The 23,142-nt window shown below is 40.2% G+C and overlaps 1 protein-coding gene across 1 annotated transcript in view; it reads right to left on the bottom strand.

Moving 5' to 3' along the window:
- Positions 1–1,136: 1,136 nt before the first annotated feature.
- The window catches only part of LOC111868979 (serine/threonine-protein kinase SMG1-like), a 36,228-nt gene continuing 14,222 nt past the window's right edge, over positions 1,137–23,142 (bottom strand). The window contains exons 10-23 of the mRNA XM_023860117.2: positions 20,345–20,523; positions 18,161–18,312; positions 14,334–14,490; positions 13,862–14,033; positions 11,912–12,127; positions 9,886–10,041; positions 9,582–9,730; positions 8,641–8,864; positions 7,240–7,472; positions 6,442–6,606; positions 5,639–5,793; positions 5,260–5,431; positions 3,687–3,794; positions 1,137–1,418 (exon numbers count right to left, since the gene is read on the bottom strand). Coding sequence (XP_023715885.2) covers positions 1,161–1,418; positions 3,687–3,794; positions 5,260–5,431; positions 5,639–5,793; positions 6,442–6,606; positions 7,240–7,472; positions 8,641–8,864; positions 9,582–9,730; positions 9,886–10,041; positions 11,912–12,127; positions 13,862–14,033; positions 14,334–14,490; positions 18,161–18,312; positions 20,345–20,523 — 2,496 coding nt within the window. The 3' untranslated portion in view covers positions 1,137–1,160. The remainder of the gene's footprint in view (positions 1,419–3,686; positions 3,795–5,259; positions 5,432–5,638; positions 5,794–6,441; positions 6,607–7,239; positions 7,473–8,640; positions 8,865–9,581; positions 9,731–9,885; positions 10,042–11,911; positions 12,128–13,861; positions 14,034–14,333; positions 14,491–18,160; positions 18,313–20,344; positions 20,524–23,142) is intronic.

Here is a 23,142-nt window from a genome sequence, read left to right as displayed (position 1 = left end):
GGTACAAAACATTCCATCTCCAAATGTAACAGGGTATCTGGATGAAACTGAGACCATATGGAATTCACATAAGAAGCTATCAAACTCACATCTGTAATCTTGTGTATGTAGGTTGAGAACTGGCTCAGCTATATAAGAACACTGTCAGGAAGTGGTCAGTGAGACCCAAGGCACAAGGTCAGGAAAAGAGTCCAAGCCAGACTAATACGTAGGTAAGTCAATAAGTAAGTTACAAATGGACATAGAACTTAAACAAATAAGAGTACTGATTCGAAATATGCTTTTATTTCTCGATATAATCTCCCTGTACACTGAGGCACTTGTCCCATCGTTTCACAAGCCCTTGAAAACCAGCAGCATAAAATTCTTTGGGCTGCTGTTGGAAATGGCGGTGACTGGGATCAAGAAGGCAAACTGCTCACCGCATTTCATCCTCAAGGACAAACTGTAAATGCCGACTCCTACTGTAACATCCTCAGGAAACTTCGTAAGGCCATTCAATGGAAGTGACCAGGACTCCTCACCAAAGGCGTGTTGCTCTTGCATGATAACGCGCATCCCTTTACTGCCAACAGGACAAATGAAACGCTGCGAAATTTCAAGTGGGAAGTCCTCAAGCATCCTCCATATAGCCCTGACCTTGCTCCAAGCGACTTCCATTTGTTCGGCCCTCTTAAACATCATCTTTCGGCTGAACATTTTCCCAGTGATGAAGCTGTAGAAAGAGAAGTCACCACCTGGTTCCGACAGCAGCCCAAAGAATTTTATGCAGCTGGTTTTCATGGGCTTGTGAAACGATGGGACAAGTGCCTCAATGTACAGGGAGGTTATGTTGAGAAATAAAAGCATTTTTCAAATCAGTACTCTTATTTGTTTAAGTTCTATATCTATTTGTAACTTACTTATTGACTTACCCTCATAGGAACAGTGGGTAGGAAAATAGCCCTTTTAAGGGGCATAGAATGTTTTTTGACACAAGTGGGAAATAGATTAGTAAGATGCCCTTTCCAGGGACANATTTTTTTCAAATGCACGAGTGACAGGTGCATTGTTTCAGGAGGTACAAACTAGTTTGCCCTTGGAAAGAAACTACTTATTCCACTCCTTCAGAATACATTTTAAAACTGTTTGCTATCTTGTGCTACTTCTGTTCCAGCTACTCACTCAGTTTCGACATCGCTGCTTCCACCATCTGCAACTAGAGTCATTGCTATGCTTGTCAGCATGGTGTATGCTTTACCCATAAGCTTGTAACTACTCCAACACTTCCTGTTGTTACTGACACTGTCCCACATCTGTTCTGTAGGAGAGGCTCCTTCAACACTCCACTTCATCAACTCACTCACAGCTGTAAATTCCCCTTCTTCAAATTTGGCCATTGCTTTGGCATGCGCAGTACTGGTCGCACTGCTCATTAACTGAAAAGACACAGATAAAGCTGCAATCAGTTCATCAACCGCTTTCACAGTTGTAACACTGAGATATAATGAGAGTTGACTACAATGTACAGAGGAATCTCCATCTCACGTTTCCTGATTAAAGTTGTCTCCCATGTAACATTCAATTTCATTTCACTGCTACTCTGCATGCACCACCAATTTTGATAATTCTTTCAATGCAAAGACAAATATATTGTTCAACAGAATCAATACTGTGCATGGGAAGTTGTTCTGAGAATATTTCCATAGTCTGATTTCAACTTCACATAAAGAAGTGGATTATACCATAGCAATGAAAATCCAAATTCGACTGCATGACAACTTTTTCAAGAATTTTATTCAATCAGGAATTTCAGAGATAAAGAAATGCTAATACAAGGATAAATAAGACCATCCTATGGTGTGTTAATTTTATTCACAAGAGCAGAAAAATGTGATAATCCTAAATGAGGCAATCATCATCTCTTATTTATTACTACATTTGTGAAGAACATCTATCACAAACACATACAGGACAACATTAAAGAACCCTCTTCTCGAGAATGACAGGTGGCACACATTCGGCCCCTGTCAAAAGAAATAATAAGAGGGACGACACGAACCAGCTTGGTTTACAAATTCCAATAGAATCTTATCAAACTAACTATAAATATTTTAATGTATCGGAACAGCCGCTGTAGCTGTAAAGACTTTAGATTTTACACCCAACTGTATAGTATTTATATTGTATGTATATACAGGGTGTTTCAAAAAGCGCTTTACAACTTTGAAAGCTTCTATAAATTTATACAGAAGACATACACGTTTTCAACTGTCATAATGTAACAAAACACACAGTTTCATGCATGTGGTACTGTAGTACCCAATACTGCCACCATGAGCGCTCCCGCAGTTGAAATCAAGATGGCTACTTTCACAGGTGCAATGTGTGCTCGCTGTGTTTTGGTTTGAAGAAACGAAGTCTGCTACACAAGTTCAAGGGAAATTTCACACTCAGTATTGCAAGGAACCTCCCAGTAGGCCTACAATTTAATCCTGGCACAAGAATATTGTCCAGACTGGATGTTCTGTGCGCCATGCCAAGCCACCCAGTTGGCCACGTGTTTCTGACACTACAGTGGAACAGATTAGGGAGAGCTTCGTTCAAAGTCCACGAAAGTCAATGCGTCATGCGTCTTGGGAAACTCGTATTCCAAATGTTACTGTGTGGAGTGTTACAAAAATGTTTACACTTAAAAGCATACAAACTATCCATTGTTCAACACCTTATGGATGCAGATAAGGTGGTTCATAAGGAATTCTGTATGCAAATGTTTTATCGAATACAAGACGATGAGAAGTTTCTGGACTCCGTAATTTTCAGTCATGAGTTTCATCTAAGTGGTAAGGTCAATACCCACAACTGCAGATCTGGGGCAGCGAAAATCCACGTGTCTCCCTGGAACATGTTCTTGTTAGCCCAAAGGTGAACGTGTTTTGCACCCCAGCAAAGAAAGAGTGTATCGCCCTTCTTCTTCATGGAGACGACCATTACCGGTATCGTATATCTGGACATGCTCCAAGAGTTCCTCATTCCACAGTTAGACGAAGATGACCAAGATGTATGCATTCACTTCCAGCTGGACGGCGCACCCCCTCATTACCTTGGAGAAGTGCGCGAGTACCTCAACACCCGTTTCCCAGGTCGGTGGATTGGTAGAGCGGCGCCGATAGCATGGCCACCTTGTTCCCTGGATCTTACTCCCCTGGATTTTTTCTTATGGGGATTCGTTAAAGATCAAGTGTTCGTACCACCTTTGCCTGCAAGTGTCGTTGAGCTCTGAATTCGAATTACTGCCTCAGTTGCAGAAGTGACGCCAGAGATGCTACGTAGCGTGTGGCAAGAGACTGACTACAGGTGGGACGTCTGCCACTTTACCAATGGAAGTCACATTGAACCATAACTATCCGAGGTAAAACTCGGTGTGTTTTGCTACATTATGACAGTTCAAAACGTTGTGTATGTCCTCTGTATAAATTTATATAAGCTTTCAAAGTTGTAAAGCTCTTTTTGAAACACAATGTATTTTAACTTTTAGAACATGTACTGTAATAGTGGCTTCTAACTGTACTGATGTAAAGGTGTCCCTCTGAAGACCAAAACATGTAAGGGCATGAATAACTGAAGTAAGAAAAAAAAATCTTAACCAGTCACACTGGACAGAACTATTTCACTTTTTCATAATGAATATTTCTACTGAATCTTACATATTTTTGTGGGGTTCCACCATTCTGATTCATCAACAGTTCTGCCTCCTTTTCCTTCCACTTGAGAAGATCAGTCCAATCATTTACAGCCTTGTAACACTCTGTTAACTTAAAAACAAAACCAAACATCTTTGCAATAAGATATGACAGAATCAAAATACAGTAGAACTACTTAAAAATTAATTCCAAAGCACATGAAAATATATAAATTTAACATAAACAAGTGCTTTTCTCTAGATGAGACAACAAGTTCTCTTAAGAAATTATTCGTATAATGCCAACTTTCCTCCAAATGCTTAAACATAAACAAGTGCTTTTCTCTAGATGAGACAACAAGTTCTCTTAAGAAATTATTCGTATAACGCCAACTTTCCTCCAAATGCTTAATCTATTTATTGTCAGACAAACTGACCATGCAGGGAGGTTGCATGCCTCCTAGACTTGAAAGGATTCTGACGATGGTGTATGCTGTACAGGACTATAAGGCTTATTTTGGACTCTATCCATTGTCTGGTATATATAAGACAAAAAACCATAATGTTTTGGAGACTGGATCTGTCTCCATCCTCAGGTGGATGGGGCAGGGGCAGGATAAACCTACTCAGCTTGGCCCGTTAAAAAGAGCTAGTCTCAATCACTGGACCAGGTTTGTCTAACGGGCCAAACTGAGTAGGTTTAACCTGCCCCATCCACCTGAGGACGGAGATAGATCCAGTCTCTGAAATGTTGTGGTTTTTTGTCTTATATATACCAGAGGATGGATAGAGTCCAAAATAAGACTTGTGGTTCTGTACTGCATGCCTCTTTTTCAAAGGAAAGGCTGAGACCCTTAGAATGTTCAAGGGCCAATGGCTGACAATGACAGCCATCGCCAAGAACCATCTGAAGTCTTCCCACAGCATGGTCACACTCATAAAGCAGTTTTAGTAACAGGGACTTAATTGGGCACAGAACAAAAAGCAGCATCACAGAAGCGAAGGGTGTTGTGAATCATGTTGGATGAGTGCAGGCGGAAAGAGAATGCCAGAAGACAAGAACACAGTGACTGAGCAGTGGCATTTCAGTGAGGTAACAAGTGAAAAAAGAACTCACATCCAGACCATAAATGGTTACAATCAGTGAAAGAGTAACTGCTCTAAACAATTATAAACCTTACAACATAGTAAGGCTAGCATGGACTATCAACATGTAACTTTTGAGATTGTCATGGCAGTAACTATTTAGATTTATCGTTTTAGTTTCTATGAATGTTATGTAGCCTGGAACATCATCAATATTTTCTTCCAACTTGAAGATGTTCCTTCATAATTCATCATTATAAATCAGACTAAATTTATTTACTCTTGTTACTTAATGATTCAGCTTTATAAATACATACAGTTTTGAACAAGACAGGATGATGGCCACGTGTGATGAATATATAAAGATGCAGAAGGGGGCTCATGTTGAAGATACTACCCAAGCATTCAGCAAAGAGTCCTGATTGGTATTCTAAAATCCTGAGAACCAACACAGAACAAACTAATAAACAGAAACTTTTTTAGAGAAGGGTTAGCTAAATTGTTCCATCTACCTGTTCAGCCATGAATCCCAGCATATGCTGTTCTGTCTCAGTTTTTCCAACTTGTTTCACTGGGTTGGATATGTTCTCATCAGTAATCTGGTGTGTTGGTGAAGACTGCGGTGTTGACCCAACGCACTCCTGGTTCAGTAATTTTTGGTAATCCTCAGCTGCTGCTTCAAACCTGAGAAATGATTCACATTCCAGAAGATACAACAAATGGAATTACAGAACCAATCTCATACTTTATTTCACTACGACAGCCGACGACTGTAGAGCAGTTACACCGACAAATTCACCAATCATTATTTAATAGTACCGTTCCTGCTCGCCTTGGGAAAGAACAGTCACTTGGCAAGAATGCAAACAGAATCAAACAGCCAGGGCTTACCTTCCTTGGGCTTGTTCAGAAGCAGCTTTCAACCAAGCGAACTTCCGTCCAGCAACATCTTTGCACCATGCATACAGACCTTGTATTGCTTCCGGTTCACGGAGTTTGCACAGGGCCCAACAGACATACATGACAGCCCTTTCAAATTCTGGACCCTTTAATAAAATAAAAAAGAAATGTAAATTAGTCAACACAATCTCACATTACTGAATCAAAACTCTTTAAGACTTAATAATGCAACCTGAAAGAAATTAAATCAAACATCACACCGAATACTACTAAAACAGAACTATACATACCAGTTCTCATCTGTGCTCTTAGTTATTTTATTTAACAATGTTTTCTCACTGTACCATTTACAGTGTGTCAACAATTGCTGCTGTTATTTCATATTTGACTGACATATTCAGGAACCAGAATAATTCAATCAGTACAACGAATAGGCTACCGGGGTGGATGACTGGGGATTTCTGGCAAGGGCAGATATATTCCTCTTCTCCACAGCAGTCCAAGGATCTCTAGTCCCAGTCTCTCACTTAACGCATACTAGTGGCTCTTTCCCTTGGAATAAAGTAACTAGGGCCTGAAGATGACCACTCACCTTAATCTAGTGCCAAGATTAAGAATATGTGGAGCCATACCTCTACTCCACCATTGCTTCATAGCAAGATACTTAATTAAGGACATGGAAAATTTCAACTTTCACATTTACCTGATGTATATTCAATTCCATGAACTCAGTGGACCAATGCAAAAGGGTTGAATCCAATCTGGTCAGTGTTTAGAGGCTGATTTTAACATACCTGAGTACTGTTAGCATCTGCCATATCCTGCAACATACAATGCCCATGGCGAACTGCAGTGGTTGCCTGTCCTGCGTGGATTGCCACTATCACAACAGCAGTGCGAATTCTTGTCAGCCACTCACCACAGGTGCTCTTGTTTGTGTGGAAGAATGTTCGTACAGGCTAAAAAACCACCATAAGTTACTTCAAATATTTAACTATTAAGTTGCAATATCATAGATGCAATTACAGGATAAACTATTTGTTACTGCATGAAATTTAAAGACTTAACATTAAAATATTAAAATGCGCCAGAATAACTCCCAAATGTTTTCAGAGCCATTTAAGGGAAAATATACATAAAAGAGAACACAGAGACAGTGGACACAGATGGTAATGGCGGTGGTGATGATTGATACTGCTGCCGCTGCCGCCACCGCCACTGCGACCACAATCACTAATGGCTCTAAACCCCACTTCGGGCTCTGGCCACTTTCAAGACATTGTCCTGTTCAGATTCTTGACTTAACCCGCCAATCTGGTGGGGGACCACAGATTTCCTGTCAGGGTTTACTCCCTTAGCCACACAGTCCCATTTTAGGGCACCAGACACTTGCCCTTCTCCTTAGTCCAATTTGCTACACTCTGTGGTCTCAGCATGGAATGCATCCATGGCCATCTCTTGGAGGTAGGGAGCTCAGATTTGCTGGCAGAGCCTGCTTCACAGGAGAGAGTTTCTGACAACTTACTGGCATCAGTACTCCTCCGTGAGACCCATACCAGCCACGGATACAGGAGCGTTCATGTACTGCTCACCTTGGGAGGGGGCATCATGGCTGTTGCACAACCCTCTGCAGCATTGTGCATTGCCTTCTCTAAGTGCTCCAGGAACTCCAGCAAAAGCCTGATTCTCCACTGCTCCCAAGTACTGCCACATGAAGTGCCATTAGTTACTGTCACTTCCTCTTTGAAACGAGGAAGAGAGGATGATGAGTCCTCTGGCACTCCTTGCTGCTGGTTGATCTCACGAGCCAGACTCTTTATGGCCCCTGAAAACGGTTAATTTGTCAATATAAGTACAAATAAAAAAAAAATGACACAATAATTCAATTCTGTATTCAACAGAATCATTACGGTGCTGTTTAAGATTAAGGTAACTCACTGTACTGACAGAATGCTACATACAATGGTTGCAGGCAGTAAAATTCCTCTGGTAGGCGGATCTGCCAACAGAACTCTCTCTCTCTGTCATCAAGCGTAATTCTCATGAAAACCATCACAAGAGCTTCCTTATGACTGACTGTATTTGTTTAATACTGGATGTTATGACTGGACTGTGAGTATGTTATGTACATCCCCTATGCTTCAATAAATAACACGATTTACAAAACACAAGAGAAGAAACTGAAAACATGCTGGAAGAATGGGCTCTGTGAGTATCTTCCATTAGTAACTTTTAAACCAACTGTGTATATTCATACTGCTTGGCTACTTCTGTGAAAGAAAATACAAAGGGACAAGGGTGACCCCCTTACATATGATGAAACCCCCACTTAAGGTTTCTGTGGAGAGCAGTGGATTTCAATGCTAAACTGTGAAATTCTTACATGGAAGAAAATGAACAGTGAGACTGCTGACCTGGGATCTTAAAACAGTAAAGTTATCCCTGTAACAGCCTGGAGGCCCATAGAATTGAGACACATTTTCTAGACAATCAGCTATAGATGGCAGTGAGGTTCTTAGCCTTACGCACCATCTACTCTTTAACCTTCCCACCGCCCCCCTGGAAGATTCCTGGTACTCATTTAGGGGCTGAGTCAACTGCAGGACCATAATGTGGCTGGGAGGATTAGGTAAACTGAAAAAATCCCGTGACCTCATTGGGAAGCGAACCCTCGACCTTCCAACTTGTAGCATAGTGCCTCAACCAACTACAACACCACGTACCCCCTTGGGATCTTCAAAATTGAACATTAAATGAGAGGAAAATTTTAAATAAACACTAAATTGGGCTTTCACTGTCTTTGTAAAAATGAATTTTTAATCTCTCGAGGGGGTTCAGGAACGTAACTCCTAAAGGAATAAAAGAATGAAATCTGACAGCCTTCAGCCCCTACACACCGCCTGTGAACATAGCAATGGCAAATTTCTGCTAGCGTCTTAAAAAAAAAGCATTCAGTTCCAGATACAACTGATAAAATGAATAGTCCTATTTACTTTCAATATTGGTGAAGGTGTCCTGTGGCTTTCCCAGAGGTGTACGTAACTTGTACATTACACACAACTGAGATGCTTCCCATGCAGCCCACAAGAGAAGAACCAAACTGGATGCTAACGCCAAGTTACCAAACACAGAGACTGCCTTGTCCTCATCCGGAGCCCGATGTGAAGGCTGCAATGGCCAGCAGCTACAGAACATGTCTTGCAGCCAGTCATTATCACTGCAACAAAAGGTAAATATGAGGATTGCATTCTCCTGGGATGTGATGCCAACATTTCACAAGAATGAGATGTCTACTTTGTCAGGGTTGAAGATCAAGCTGAGCTCGGAAAAAATGTGCACATACATACAGTGATGGGCCTTATGCAAATAAACAGGGGTAAGAGGAACAGTGTTCTTCTTTCCACTGGTTCGAACAGATCTTTTATCTATGCAGCTCCTCTCCCTACATCAATACCACTTATCCATGCATGGAGTACTCAACCCTGAAGAGGCTGCATGTTACTCTGAAATGTCAGTTATCAAAATACACAGTGTCACAACCCAAAATACAGTAATTTTCACAGTGATTGCTGTGAAAAACCTAAATTCTCCCAAGAGAAAATAAAAGTAGTTTTTTTGTGGATGTAAATGTAAAGTTCTTTCTACACCTAACCACCGTATCATGAAGATATAAGAGGAAGTGAAGCTCCACAAATTCTAAATGTCACTGTACCTGTACGTGAGGGATCAGTTTCTCACTCTAGCTACTTTAGCAGCACAAAACTATCTGAGATCTGAGGTTCTCACAGCAGTAACTATGAAAAACAATGTAGCGTAGTACACTCGCGAGACCACAGAGTTCACGTGACCCGCACTTCCCGTTGTGCCATCCACGTCACACTGTATAATGAGGATTTTTTGCAAGTAGAGTTGCCGGCATGTTCGGTTGACTTACCTATGCTGTACACCCTGCAGAAGATAGCCCATGAACTTGCGAAACTGCTGTGGCTGCATTTCACCACAAGATCCCCTTGACAAGTGGTGCCTCTGTGCAGCACGCAGAATGTCAAGAGTGAAACCTGACAGCTCCTGCAGGGGCTTGTTCTGTAAGCATACAAAATGGGCTACATCAGGCCTATACAAATTCCAGGCACCAGGTCACAACATGTCAGCAACCAGTCAAGAACAAAATAATGTCAATGAAGTCCTGACATTAAGATTTTATAACTTCAATGTGTGCAAAATATGTGCATACTAACCTTCACTTCCACAGCACGATTTGCGTCAGAGAGTCTTGAAATAGTGAAGTACCAGGGCACCAGAGACAGCAGGTGACTGAACTTGGCCCTAACTCTACTGTTTGTTGAATTCAGATGCAGAACACAGAGTTCAAGAATCTCAGACAAAACCTCACCCTGAAGACATAACCACAAAAACAAATGCTATGAAAATCAGCCAGGCCTAAAAGCACATTCACATTGTTATTCTAAATGACATATAAAATTTAAAAATGTATTAAAACTGATGAATTCAATGGAGCAGAGTTCTGCCTGTAAAGCTGATAGTCATTCAACTGCTCAGTGAAGTCCTGCATTTTATGACAGCATAAGGTTTATTATTGTATTTATAACAGCCACATAAATTTAGTCCATATCCTGAAACCCCTTTTTTAATATTTGCACTATGGTGCTCCTTAAGAGTTAACTACTATTCTTTGCCTATAGCAGGGTGTCAGGATGTGTGCAATGAAGAGCTGCTGCAGTGGTCTCAAACATTCAGATTGCTTTTGGATATGTCACATCTACAGAACAAGTGGTCCAACTTTTGCTGATTTATTTACTTGCAGTTCATTTAACAAAGCTGTTAGGAACTGAGACTAAGGAATCAAATGACTGGAAGAAAGTAAATAATGAATTGGTAAATGTGTGAAATGAAGTGGTCATGGCTTAATTTAAGGTACTATCCTGGCCTCTGATTGGGGTGACTGAGCAAAACATGTGAATCTCAGTAAGGACAGCTGATGCCCCAGCAGATTTGAACCACATACCTCCAGAACATAGGTCAAGTCAAGTTTCTCGGTGTCTTCTGAGTCAAGGACACGTAGGACAGCAACGTTTCCAAACACACTATATTATCTGTTTCACACTGTGCAGTACAGATAGTAGTCTACAAATCTAGTTATTACCACCATGTCTAAACATGTCACAGTTACATACATCGAGCATTTGTGCCTAAAAACTTCACACAACAGCACAATAAAGCAATTCATCAGAAATCTGTTATACAGTCAGGACAAGAAATCATAATTGACTTATTCAACAAAACCTTTATACAAAAACCGCAGCAACATTCAACACAAATTAGTCTTTAAAAGATAACAGAAAATAAAATCAGGAAAACAGCAATTCTTACAGCTCAGCAAAATAATATTATGCTACCTAGAATTTAAGAATGGCTGTAAATTATGCCATGGATCATGGGCTGATGAGTATTAATCTGATATATGAGCATTGGTTGCAGCTTCTGTATCAGTTGGAATCCCAACAGTGACAACATGACTATTTCTGCTGACATTCAATTAACCTATGAGAACTGGCACACCAAACAAATTTCCAGTCAACAAAATTACAGTATCCTCATATACAATCAGACAGCTACGTAAACGCTAAGTGTTCTTGTCTCTAGTTGCAGCTGGAAACAAGGCACGGAACATAACATGACAGGGTACACAACACAGCAAAGAGGAATACACACACATGCGCACTTGAGGAACCATATATCAGCAATTAAACATCAATGCAGAAAGACAGCAGTTTCCTCACCCACAACTTTTAACACCTTTTGATGACCAATTCGGTCAAAACATATCATGAAAACTTTTAAACTGACTAGCTTTTGTTAAGTTTTAATATACTGTTGCACATAAAGGTAAAGTTGTCCCTGTGCTTAACTAATTAAGCACTATGCCATGAAGGCGTATGGGGGAATGGATGTATAGATCAACATTTTCTTGACCTTGACACCAGTTTGAGGTTAGTGGTCAGCTTCACGCCCCTGCTGCTTTACCCCCGGGGAAACAGCCCCTGGTACCCAGTGGATAGGGGGTTGGGTGGATCCCAGAGCCAGTCTGGACGATTTGGGGAAGAGAAAATTCTTGCCCCCACCGGGACTCGAACTCTGACCCATTGGTCATCCAGCTTGCAGCAAGTCGCTATCCTAACTAATTAAAACACCAAATGAAACTGCAACAGGATGCTACAATATAATATTACTAAGTGTTCTTACTTTCCATGGCACCTCTTTGGCAGCTAACATCTGTTCAACATTTCCTGCTACCCCTAGGACAATGGCTGCACTATGATGGAAGCCAGAACCAATAATGGCAAACAAGATTTTCATAAACTCTGCTGTCTGATGCAGTACAGTAAAGTATGGCTGAGCCTGGGCCAGAAGTTCACGTGTCCATAACAGAACCAACAGCCTCGTTTCCTCTGATGTCTCCTGCAAACACGTCTTTAATTAGATAATTCTGATATATTTACACTACAATTTATCATATCTCTATGTCATATGCTAATAGCGATGTGTGCACACCACATTCAATTAATTCTTCATTTAAGTCCAGTTTCATCAACAGCTTAGCTTTGCCAAATGCAGAAGCTGGCGCACGTCCAGCACACAATAAAGTGGTAAGCACAGAGAGAAACAGAGGCACTCATGAGTATCGACTGCACACTGCATATCTAGTTTATGGGCAGATTTATTTATTTATTGTAAAACAGATACCCCCAGTGCTTCTTAGCACATTTAAAAGTACACTCTTACAGAAATGGAGGGCAGTCCAAGAATGGCAACCTCTTTCAATGTCCTACTTTTTTAGATCTGTACTACCCTCACTATACCTGCTCATCCCCTGATTCTGAAGCACATACCTATTTCCACAAATGTACTTAATTCTTGGCATATTTCACAATGGCTTTTTAACTACACAGATTACAGTGTTAGATGGTGAGACGACTGTGAACTTGTGGGTGGAAAAGTTCACAGCTTATTCACTCACATGAAGAAAATAATGACAACCATGAAAAAGCTTAGTCAGTCTCTGGTCCTGGAATCAAACCCAGACTTGCAAACTGAAGCAACGGGGTTATTCACCATACTGTGACATTTGGCACTGAATGGTTCTGCATGGAAGTCCAATTAAAAAAAAAATGCCATATACTGTTCCTGGCACTTAGAGCCATGAAAGCGATTAAATGAAGATGTCTTCATTTATAATTCTTGTATAAAATAACTTCAGAGGCCTAATGATATCAATGGAATCCTGAGTAACAGAGGTTCTGCAGAACAGTGCTTGTGAATAACAGAATAGATATTTGGTACAAATTTCTATGACGCAATTCACAAAACCATACAGCGCTCACTCTGATATAGAGCAGAAGACTATACATGCTTACTGTCTTCTGGAATATGACACCATGTGCATCAGTATCTAGAACATACCGCCTCCACCTTCAAGAGAGAAGAGTATGTCAAGCACTGAGAGAGCATGGAGTACAAATACATGGACCCTGAGGGAAATTAAAGGAGTAAGGGAAAATGGAGAAAGAATATGGGCTCTTAAAAGGGTCTTCTTCCAAGGATAGGGAGACTGGGCAATATAATGTCTCCCAGTGAACACATGCCTTTGAATCAGGCCCTTCACAGCCACCATTTTCTAACCCTGTCTCTCATGGCTTCTCTCAACTTCCCACTACTTCACTCACAGCCACCATTTTCTCACCGTCTCTCATGGCTTCGCTAAACTTCCAACTACTTCACTCATAGCCACCATTTTCTCACCCTCTCTCTCATGGCTTCTCTCAACTTCCCACTACTTCACTCACAGCCACCATTTTCTCACCCTGTCTCTCATGGCTTCTATCAACTTCCCACTACTTCACTCACAGCCACCATTTTTCCCACTCCCCCTGGGAAAAAGCCTTATTAAGGGCCCCATATCCTGTCACTGTTCTTTGGCTTTACTGGTTCACTTAGGGACCAAAACCCAGTACTCTCTCTCCCTATATCCATACCACTTTCCCCAAAATTGGCTTAATCTCCTACTCTAAGATGTATGCAGCACATTCTTCTGAAATGTCCGTATATGACGTAATATCCAAAGAGACTGTAATCTTCACAGTCACTGCTGCAAAAACCTTAAATCCCACACAAATATGAGATTCATGCACAAACCTGTGACAGCATATTTGCCAGGAGATTGAGTATGATGGAGAGGTGTCCAACAGTAGGAGAAGTCGTTGGAACTTCAGGCCCAAGGGTGACTGACAAACCAAGAATATCATGTACATTTGATCTCCCATGTGCAGAACTCACCAAACCACTGCTTGATACAAAGTGATTGTACCTGCAACAGCACAAAGAAAAAGGTAATTTGAGGCCAGTATATGAAATCACATCAATGGATGCTGCATCATTATGATGTATCCCAAAGGAACAGGAACTGACTAACAGGTCCAAAGTTACAGAAGTAAAGAATCGAATGAACTGCATATGAATCTGATAGTAACAGAACTTGACAAGTTGTATTTCTTCATTTGCAAATACATGATGAATCATGCTCTCCACTACTTAATTAAATAAAAGTAAAATTCATTTGCCTCAGTTTGTGAAAATACCACAGTTATCCCTCATAAATCCTACTCACCTCGAGCAATGACTGTAAAGCAGATATAGCACAGAGTACTGCAATAATGGACTATGTTGTGTCAAGCCCTTGTCGAAAGGCAACAACTTCACCGCCAACAATTCCAAAATGCTGGGTTTCAGTGCCCACATTCCAATGATGGAATTACTTGCATTTGCTATAAAGAAAATGGCATTCTACTGTTACATGACAGTTTTACATAAAAAATTTACTTATTTTTACAACTTACTGAGAGTAAATGCATTATTACAGAAGTCAACAATAAATAATACAGTGGTTTCGACATATTAAAAGAACAGACTTAAATAAGCTGGTGTGGAATTACAAGTGATACGATGATCTAGATCAAGACTGCGTATCCACATGATTGTTGTATCAGCAAGAGAGGATGGGCTGGCATAGAAGATACAAAATGTGAGCATAACTATTATTCAGGGCCTTTCCTTCATCAATACATCTGCTAGGGTAAGTAAAGCAAAGTAATGACAATCATTTTAAAGAAGTTACAGTACCATGATACTAATGCTAACTAACAATCACTTAATTCACATATAGACAGTTCTATTTCTAAATTCCTGTAATATATATTTATGCATTACTAAAGACTTCTGTAAAACATTCTCTAGGCAGCCATTCATTGATTAAGCCTCACAGCCACAGTCCTCAATCATGTGAATATTTTGTCAAATACATGAACACAGGCATGTATCAAAAGGAGACCTTAAGAGTCAACATATCTGTATACAGACCAATAAAAATTCTATGGTGGGTTTAGCATATCCACAGCAAGATGCTTTCACAAAGATACAAGTAATTTTAGACTAACTAAAATCTATTTTTCAGATCATCCTTACTATTAAGCATTATGTAGTAGTAATCTGACTAACACAGAAAGATACTGTGCCAGCCTCAAACCTGAGACCTTTCACATAGTAGGACCACACCAACAGGTTCTTTACACATATGATGTAAAGACAATTAGAAAGAAACAATATGTGGCTTTAATGAAAGTAATAAGACTGAACTTATGGTAAAATAAATATACAGTCAACTCTCGATTATCCGGGCTAATGGTGGGGATGGAAGTCACGGTTAATCGAAAACCCGGTTAAGCCAAATTTTATTATACGGGCTGGACGACTGTGAAGGGTCGGAGTTCGAGTCCCGGTAGGGTCAAGAATTTTAACTTCTCCAAATCGTCCAGACCGGCTCTGGGGTCCATCCAACCTCCTATCCAATGGGTACCGGGGGCTCTTTCCCCGGGGGTAAAGCGGCCGGGGCGTGAAGCTGACCACTCACCTCCAACTAGTGCCGAGGTCAAGAAAATTTGGATCTATACATCCACTCCCCCACACGCCTTAATGGCGTAGGGCTTAATTCGTTGAGCAGAGGAACAACTTTACCTTTTACCTTTTAATACCTTCATAATACTATAGACCTACCTGTATTTAAATTTATTCATCCTCATTTCTATGTCATCTCATGGCCTATTTAATACTTTCTTTACATTACACTCAGTATGAATTAGTTATTTCAATCACTGTTCAACAACATCCAGCACTTTTTACGGTCACACTTAACACTTAAAATAATTTAATACTGTCTTTTGCTTTTTCGCGGCATTTTCCTTTTTACGGATATCCGTACGAAGCCTACGTAATATTAGCTTGTCACTTAATAAACTGTCCTCTTCACTCTCAAGATAGTCTAGTAAGGATTCCAAATGATTAAGCGCAGCACCATGTGATACTTTCTTACTGGCAACACTGTCCACCTCTTCCTCATTCTCACTTTCTTCCCGCTCTTCTGGCTGCACCCCCATTGAAGTTACGATTTCGTCACTGCTTAACATTTCGAAGCCCGGTTCACACGAGTCACAGTTAAACCACTCTCTTATATTTTCCTCGTTGACTTCTTCACCACCATGAACTTGGTTAGCCACTTTTGTCAATTTTATGGCTATCTCATTTTCACTGAATCCAGTGAATCCATGGATTTCGTCATCTTCATTAGTGATGAAAGGCATCAGTTTCTTCCATGAATTTTTCAATACAGATGGCTTTACTGTATCCCACGCTGTTGAAATCTCGTATATGGCATCTAATACTGAAAAGGACTTCCAGAAACACGTCAGATCATTGCCTTCATCGATGTACTTTTGTAGCAAATTTGATCTGTAGATTCTCTTCATACTTGAGATAACTCCTTGATCCATTGGTTGGATAAGTGCGGTAACATTAGCGGGAAAATATTTCACAAAAATATTTCCATCATCTGACCTCAGGAGACTTTCGTTAGGATGTGAGGGCGCATTGTCAATGAGGAGCACAGCTTTCTCAGGTAGGCCTTGGGATTTTAGATGGTCACGAACTTGAGGCACGAATTTAAAATCAAACCATTCTTTAAATATCGCTCTATTCATCCAAGCTACTTTCTGGTTAAAATAATGGATAGGCAGACTTGAAGCTACTGTTCCTTTAAAAGAGCGTGGTCTTTTCGCTTTGCCGATAACTACTGGTATTAGTTTGTGTGTTCCTGATGCATTAGAACAGCACAAGACTGTCAATCTCTCCTTACTGGATTTGTGACCTGGAGCCTGTCTTTCATTTTGAAATGCCAATGTTCTGGTTGGCAAGCATTTCCAATAAAGACCCGTTTCATCGGCATTATAGATTTGTTCTGGCAGCAGATTTTCACTTTTCACAAAACTATCAAAATTGGTGCAAAATTGATCTGATGCTGACAAGTCCCCTGACAATTTCTCACCTTGAATACTGATTTCTCGTATTCCATGACGCTGCTTGAAACGTGTTAGCCAACCGGAAGAAGCGTCAAAACTCCCTTCTAGTTCAAGTGCTTCGAAAAAATATTTAGCTTGTTTAGCACAAACTGGTCCTGTTATTGTTGTTCCCTGTGCCCTTAGTTGATTAAACCAGGTCAGCATCGCTTTGTCGAGATCATCGTATGTTGATTTCTTCATGGTTTTTCTCTTCTTCATTCCGCTTGAATTAGAAGACGAAGCAAAGGAAATTAACTCATTCTTTTGTTTTTTCAAATCACGAACAGTTTGTTCTCCAATACCGTATTGCATTGCTAATTGTTTAACTACAGCTCCTTTTTCCAGCTGATTGATAATTTCAAGTTTCTGTTGAATACTTAACACAACACGCTTCCTTTTAAACCCCGACATTTTGCTAACGCACTTGAAGATCTATATTAAGAAACTGATACTTACTTTCACAATGCACTCTCACACTGAGATGGTACCGTTAAATAACCTGGGGCGGTGTATTTGTCCTTGAAACTTTCCAAAAATTCTTGCATTCTTTCACCCCCACCCTAGAACATTGTGTTCGCATAACGGGACGAAATAATGCAGAGCTCGGTTCACACTAGTGCGAAAATAGTGTTAAACTCACCATGTGAAACAAAAGTGAATGAATATTAAACAACATATAAACTTAAAAAAAAAAAAAGCCCCGGTTAAGCCGCAAACCGGTTAATCCGCCCCCGGATAATTGAGAGTTGACTGTATATATATTTTTATTGCTAGTGGGGTGGGACTAAGTCCCTTGTACTGCGACCACTTCTGGCCTATTGTACCAGCCCCAGATGATAGATGAGGGTGATTGTGGAGCAACTGGTGGAATGAAGATTGGCAGGGGAAACCGAAGTACTCGGAGAAAACCTGCCCCAGTGCCACTTTGTCTACCACAAATCCCACTTGACCAGATCCGGGATAGAACCCGGGCTGCCACGGTGGGAAGCCAGTGACTAACCGCTTGAGCTATGGCGTGGCCTAAAAGAAATATAACAAAAATGTTTACCCAGATCTGCGAGAGCACGTAGATGAAACAGGATCACAATCTCTACATTGTCCAGTCTATACATAAGCTTAGAGTGTGGATTATGTTGACACAGTTCTTCTATAGATGGCACATACATCTTGTATGCTATCTCTAGATCTCCAAGAACATACCTGAAAAAAGCAGTCTTAAGCTGAGAAAATTTTTACAAAAATACACAATATATATCTGCATAAGTCTCCTACCTTATAAGTACCAGAGGCTGCTTCCCTGGGGACACAGAAGCAGAAGCATGAAGTTGACCACTCATCCCATCTAGTTCTGAGGTCAAGAATGGTGGAGTCATACCCCCATTCTCCTGTCGAGTCTTCATGGCTTCGTGCTCAATTAATTAAGCCAAGGAATAACTTTACCTTCATAAATATTTACCACATATATAGGATTCTATGTACCTGTTCTTTCCATCCATAAAATGTCATTACTGCTACATGGCATGGGCTCAACTTATACTGAAAAAATTTTATTTGATACAAGACCTTCAATTGTGGTTGCATCCTAGCACAGAAATTGTAAATATAGGCAGGGCACAAGCAAAGACACTGTTTAGTGGCAAGACCATGAAACTGTAAAACATGTACAGGTCACAAAGAGAGAGCAGAGAAACTGTGCAGGGCCTTCACAAAAGGATTTCCTCACTTTCATCCTTTTTTATTTTTGTACGACCATTTGTTCTTATGTCAGTATGCTTGTATATTGCAATGCTTGGAGTTTAATTTGCCAGCATCAGTTACAAAGATGGTGTCCTACACTACACAACAGTGTTATGCGAATGGATATTAACAGAACAGAACACATACAACAGTCAAATATGCGGAACAGAAAATCAGAACCTCCATACAGATACTCTCCTTCATCCAGCAAAGTGTACAGTTTGATGTTGCAGGGGCAACATTCCTAGAGAAGAATGTGACCTATGAACTTTGTAACGCATTTCTGGAAGAGAACTTTATTCCCTTTTTGCAGGGAATGAGCTGTGATATAAATGAAATATTGTTTCAAAAAGAATGAGCACAGTCACACACCATTCTAGACATATTAAATACTCATTTTCTATTATTGAATAATTTCATACTAATACCGTGATCAATTTGGCACAAAGTGGTTCTTTAAGTTGGTTACTTAGTGATACTGGGGGGCATGCAGTACCGTAGTTGGTTGAGGCACTATGCTACAAGCTGGAAGGTCACAGGTTCAAGTCCCGATGAGGTCACTGAATATTTTTCAATTGACCTAATCCTTCCAGCCGCACTATGGCCCTAGGGTTGACTCAGCCTCCAACAGAAATGAGTACCAGGAATTTTCTTGGAATATTCTTGGAGGTAAAGGGTGACTGGCATATAGGGCTGACAACCTTGCAGCCATCTATGAGCCAATTGTTGAGAAAGTATGGGAACCTCAACATCTCACAACCTTACGGGCCTCCACGACCTGTTAAGGGATACCTTTACTTCACTTACTTTTTACTTAGTGGCATGTCAGTAGCGGGGACTCTTACTGCATCAATGATAGGCTCATTATGATTACAAAGTGGTTGGCAGAATAAAAATTAGAAGGGAAAACCGAAGTACTTGGAGAGAATCCAACCCAGAGCCACTTTGTCCACCATGAATCTGACACTAGCTGACCTGGGATCGAACCCAGGCTGCAACAATGGGAAGCTAGAAACTAACTGCTTGAGCTATGGTACGGCCAAGAATGATAGTCTTAGGCATCATATTCTCTTGACATTAATCCCTGTGACTATTTTCTGTGGAGTTCTCTTAAGGAACATGTCTACATCCAACATCCTCCAAGCACTGCATATCTGAAAAGTGAAATACAGTTGCTGATAATGCGGTACTGACATTTTGGGGCAGATGGTGAAAAATTTCCTTGTTCATGTATGCCATTACACTGAGTTGGACAGCAGGCCTACTAAGCATGTTCTGAAATAACACCAAAATCAGAACCAGATATACTGAACATTTATGCCACAACACCTCACCTTCATGCAACTGACTGCGGTTTCACTTTTTAAATATGGTTGTTTTACAACTGTCAGCCCCTTCCAGATGACCTTGTTAATACCTCTCACACATCAGCTAGTTTCTGCAGGAAACTTTCGGTGATCCCCAACTTGAACATTAGAGGACTAAAATACCATACCTGTATGCTTCCTGCAGTAATGGGATATTCTTCAAATTCAGAAGGCTGTGATACACAGCTAAGACTTCAGCTTGGATGTTCAGAGAGGGTGAGAAACGTAGCTCCAGCAGGGGTGAGTCAGATCCCAAAAGCTTCTGTACCAGTTCCAAGGGAAGATTTGCACTGACCTCCCGTACAGTCTATGCAGGGCACATAAAAATTACACAAGGAATGGCACTGGCATTATTACAAATACATTTAAAACTTCTTTTCAGAAATTTAAGTTATACAAGTGATTTGTCTTTTAGTAAATCTAAATTAGAGGAAGATCAGGAAACCAAAATGACTTATTAACCTTTAAGAGACGGCCATTTAAATTCCGGTAGTGGCAGCAGGGACAGATTTAATTTAAATGCCCCTCATTGTATAGTAATAAAAATTGTAATCATGTTACTCAAAATGCTGTGATTTCTACAATTTTTGTGATAAACGAACGAAATAAACGCTGCTTTTATGTAGAAAGAATATAGAATCAGTTATTGTAATTTACCGATTTTAAAATCTCTAAAAATTTTTACACTGATGCAAAAATTTTTTCCCTCAATTTTGAACGTCTGTGCACAAAAATGCATACAGTTACTGCACAGAACATTTCTGCAGTCTGAATGCCTGCTGGTGACATCATGCTCTAACTATGGCTTGTGTGGCTACAGGGTCGGATGTTTACGCTTCGTTCATCATTCTCCAGTTCGTAGGTTCCTTTCGGTATGCACGAGTGTGGGCAATGTATAATCCTTTGCAGAAACACTGACTGTGTGTTATCTCGTATAGCCAAACAAGAAGTAGTCTGTTTTGAAATATAGCCGAGCAGTGTCAGAACATTCAAGGCTAGCGCTGTGTTTAGGTGTCCACCATGGCCTCGTATTTGGAAGACGCTGAAATTGAGAATCAGCTTATAAATGACACTAATTCAGACTGTTGTACCGATGACTCTGAGAGTTGCAAGGAAGAAAGTGAATCAGAAATTGAAGTCGATGAAGAACCATCATCTTCGTCGGCAACCTGGGGACCACCACACCAGCGTGGCAAGAGGAGTGTGAATAATTATTCAGGTGGAGCTGTGGGCAAACTGTGGCAAACAGTTACAGAATCTGTAGTTGAAACTGGAAATGGACAAATAAACTATTTTTCCATCTCCTGGATCTGAACAGTTACATCCTGTTGTCACACAGAGAATTTCGTCTCGCTCTTGTGCGGAACATGCTGGAAGGGGTCCACTTCGCCCTCAACGGCCCAGGGGTCGAACCCCTGCCGTTTCATCAGGGTCATTTCGAATAGAGGAGGCCAAACAACAGCACAGGCCGACTTCCTCTACTTCGAAATTGAGGTGTCGAGTGTGCTCTTCACGTGGGAAACAAAGAACCGTCCGGATAAAGTGCGTGAAGTGTGATGTGGGACTCTGCATTTCCAGATGTTTCCAAGATTTCCACACAAAGCCAACATTCCATTAGACGACGCAGGTGGGAAGAGAGACAACTTATAAAGCTGGTGACCAAAAATCATGTAAGTAGAAAAAGAATTTATAACTTAAAATTAGATTTTAATAGGCCGGAGGCACGCGTGGACTGCGCGACGACATATGGCGTCGCTCGGCTCTTAAAGGTTAAATCTTTCAGTCACCATACCAACATATAAGCTACGAAATGCATTCGCTTTGGTTATGGCACAACAATCTGCTGGCCAATTAAATATTTCCTTCCTTATACATACTACAAAAATATAGTAAGATCGTTTAATAACTTTTTTTTTAGATATAAGCAATTCTACGAAGAAATGGACAAATAATACTGTGGAAACAGATAAGAAGTTCATGGATTATTTATACACTTCATTTCCAAAACCATATAAGAAATTGGTATTAAAAGCAACTAATAACAATGAAATAGAGGAGATAATAAGATCTATAAAACTTAAAGCAGCTTGTGGATACGATGGAATTACTACCCAATTAATAAAAGCAAGTGCACCATATATATCATCACCATTAACTTACATATTTAATAAGTCATTGTCTACAGGAATATTCCCTGCTCGATTAAAATATTCTGAAATAATGCCTATACACAAAAAAGGGGATAAAACCGACATGTCTAATTATAGACCTATATCTTTACACCCAATCTTTTCTAAAATTTTTGAAAAAGTTATATATAAAAGAATGTTTTTACACTTAAATACACATAACCTGCTAACGCAGGAGCAATTCGGCTTTAGAAAAAACTCTTCAACTACATTAGCTACTCATTATCTAATGGAGAATATTTATAGGGCTGTAAACAACAAATATATAACAGATGGAATTTTTGTGATCTGAGTAGAGCTTTTGACTGAGTAAATCATGATATATTGCTATCAAAAATGGAATTTTATGGAATTGAAGGAGCTGCTCAGAAACTTACGAGATCCTATTTGAGAGGAAGATACCAGAGAGTAATTTTGTATGAAAATGGGAGTTAATGTTGTTCTGAATGGAAAGAAATACAGTACGGAGTGCCTCACGGCTCTGTATTAGGCCCAGTGCTCTTTTTACTATATACAGTAAAACTTGGTTATAGCAACATCGGTTTCTGCGACACCTTGTCTATTGCGTCAATATTCAATGGTATGAACTAATTCCTCATAAAGCAACTGTTTTTATACCTTGCTTAGTACGACATGCACAAATGCATCAACCTCGTATGTAACGTCATTTTCATTCCTCAATTTCTCTGATATGGACATTGAACGTAATTTAGAAAGTGTGTATTGGGCAAGTAACA

This window comes from Cryptotermes secundus, unplaced genomic scaffold (genome assembly GCF_002891405.2).
Source record: "Cryptotermes secundus unplaced genomic scaffold, Csec_1.0 scaffold4363, whole genome shotgun sequence".
NCBI classification, from domain to species: domain Eukaryota; kingdom Metazoa; phylum Arthropoda; class Insecta; order Blattodea; family Kalotermitidae; genus Cryptotermes; species Cryptotermes secundus.
This window is presented reverse-complemented; position numbering and strand designations above follow the sequence as displayed.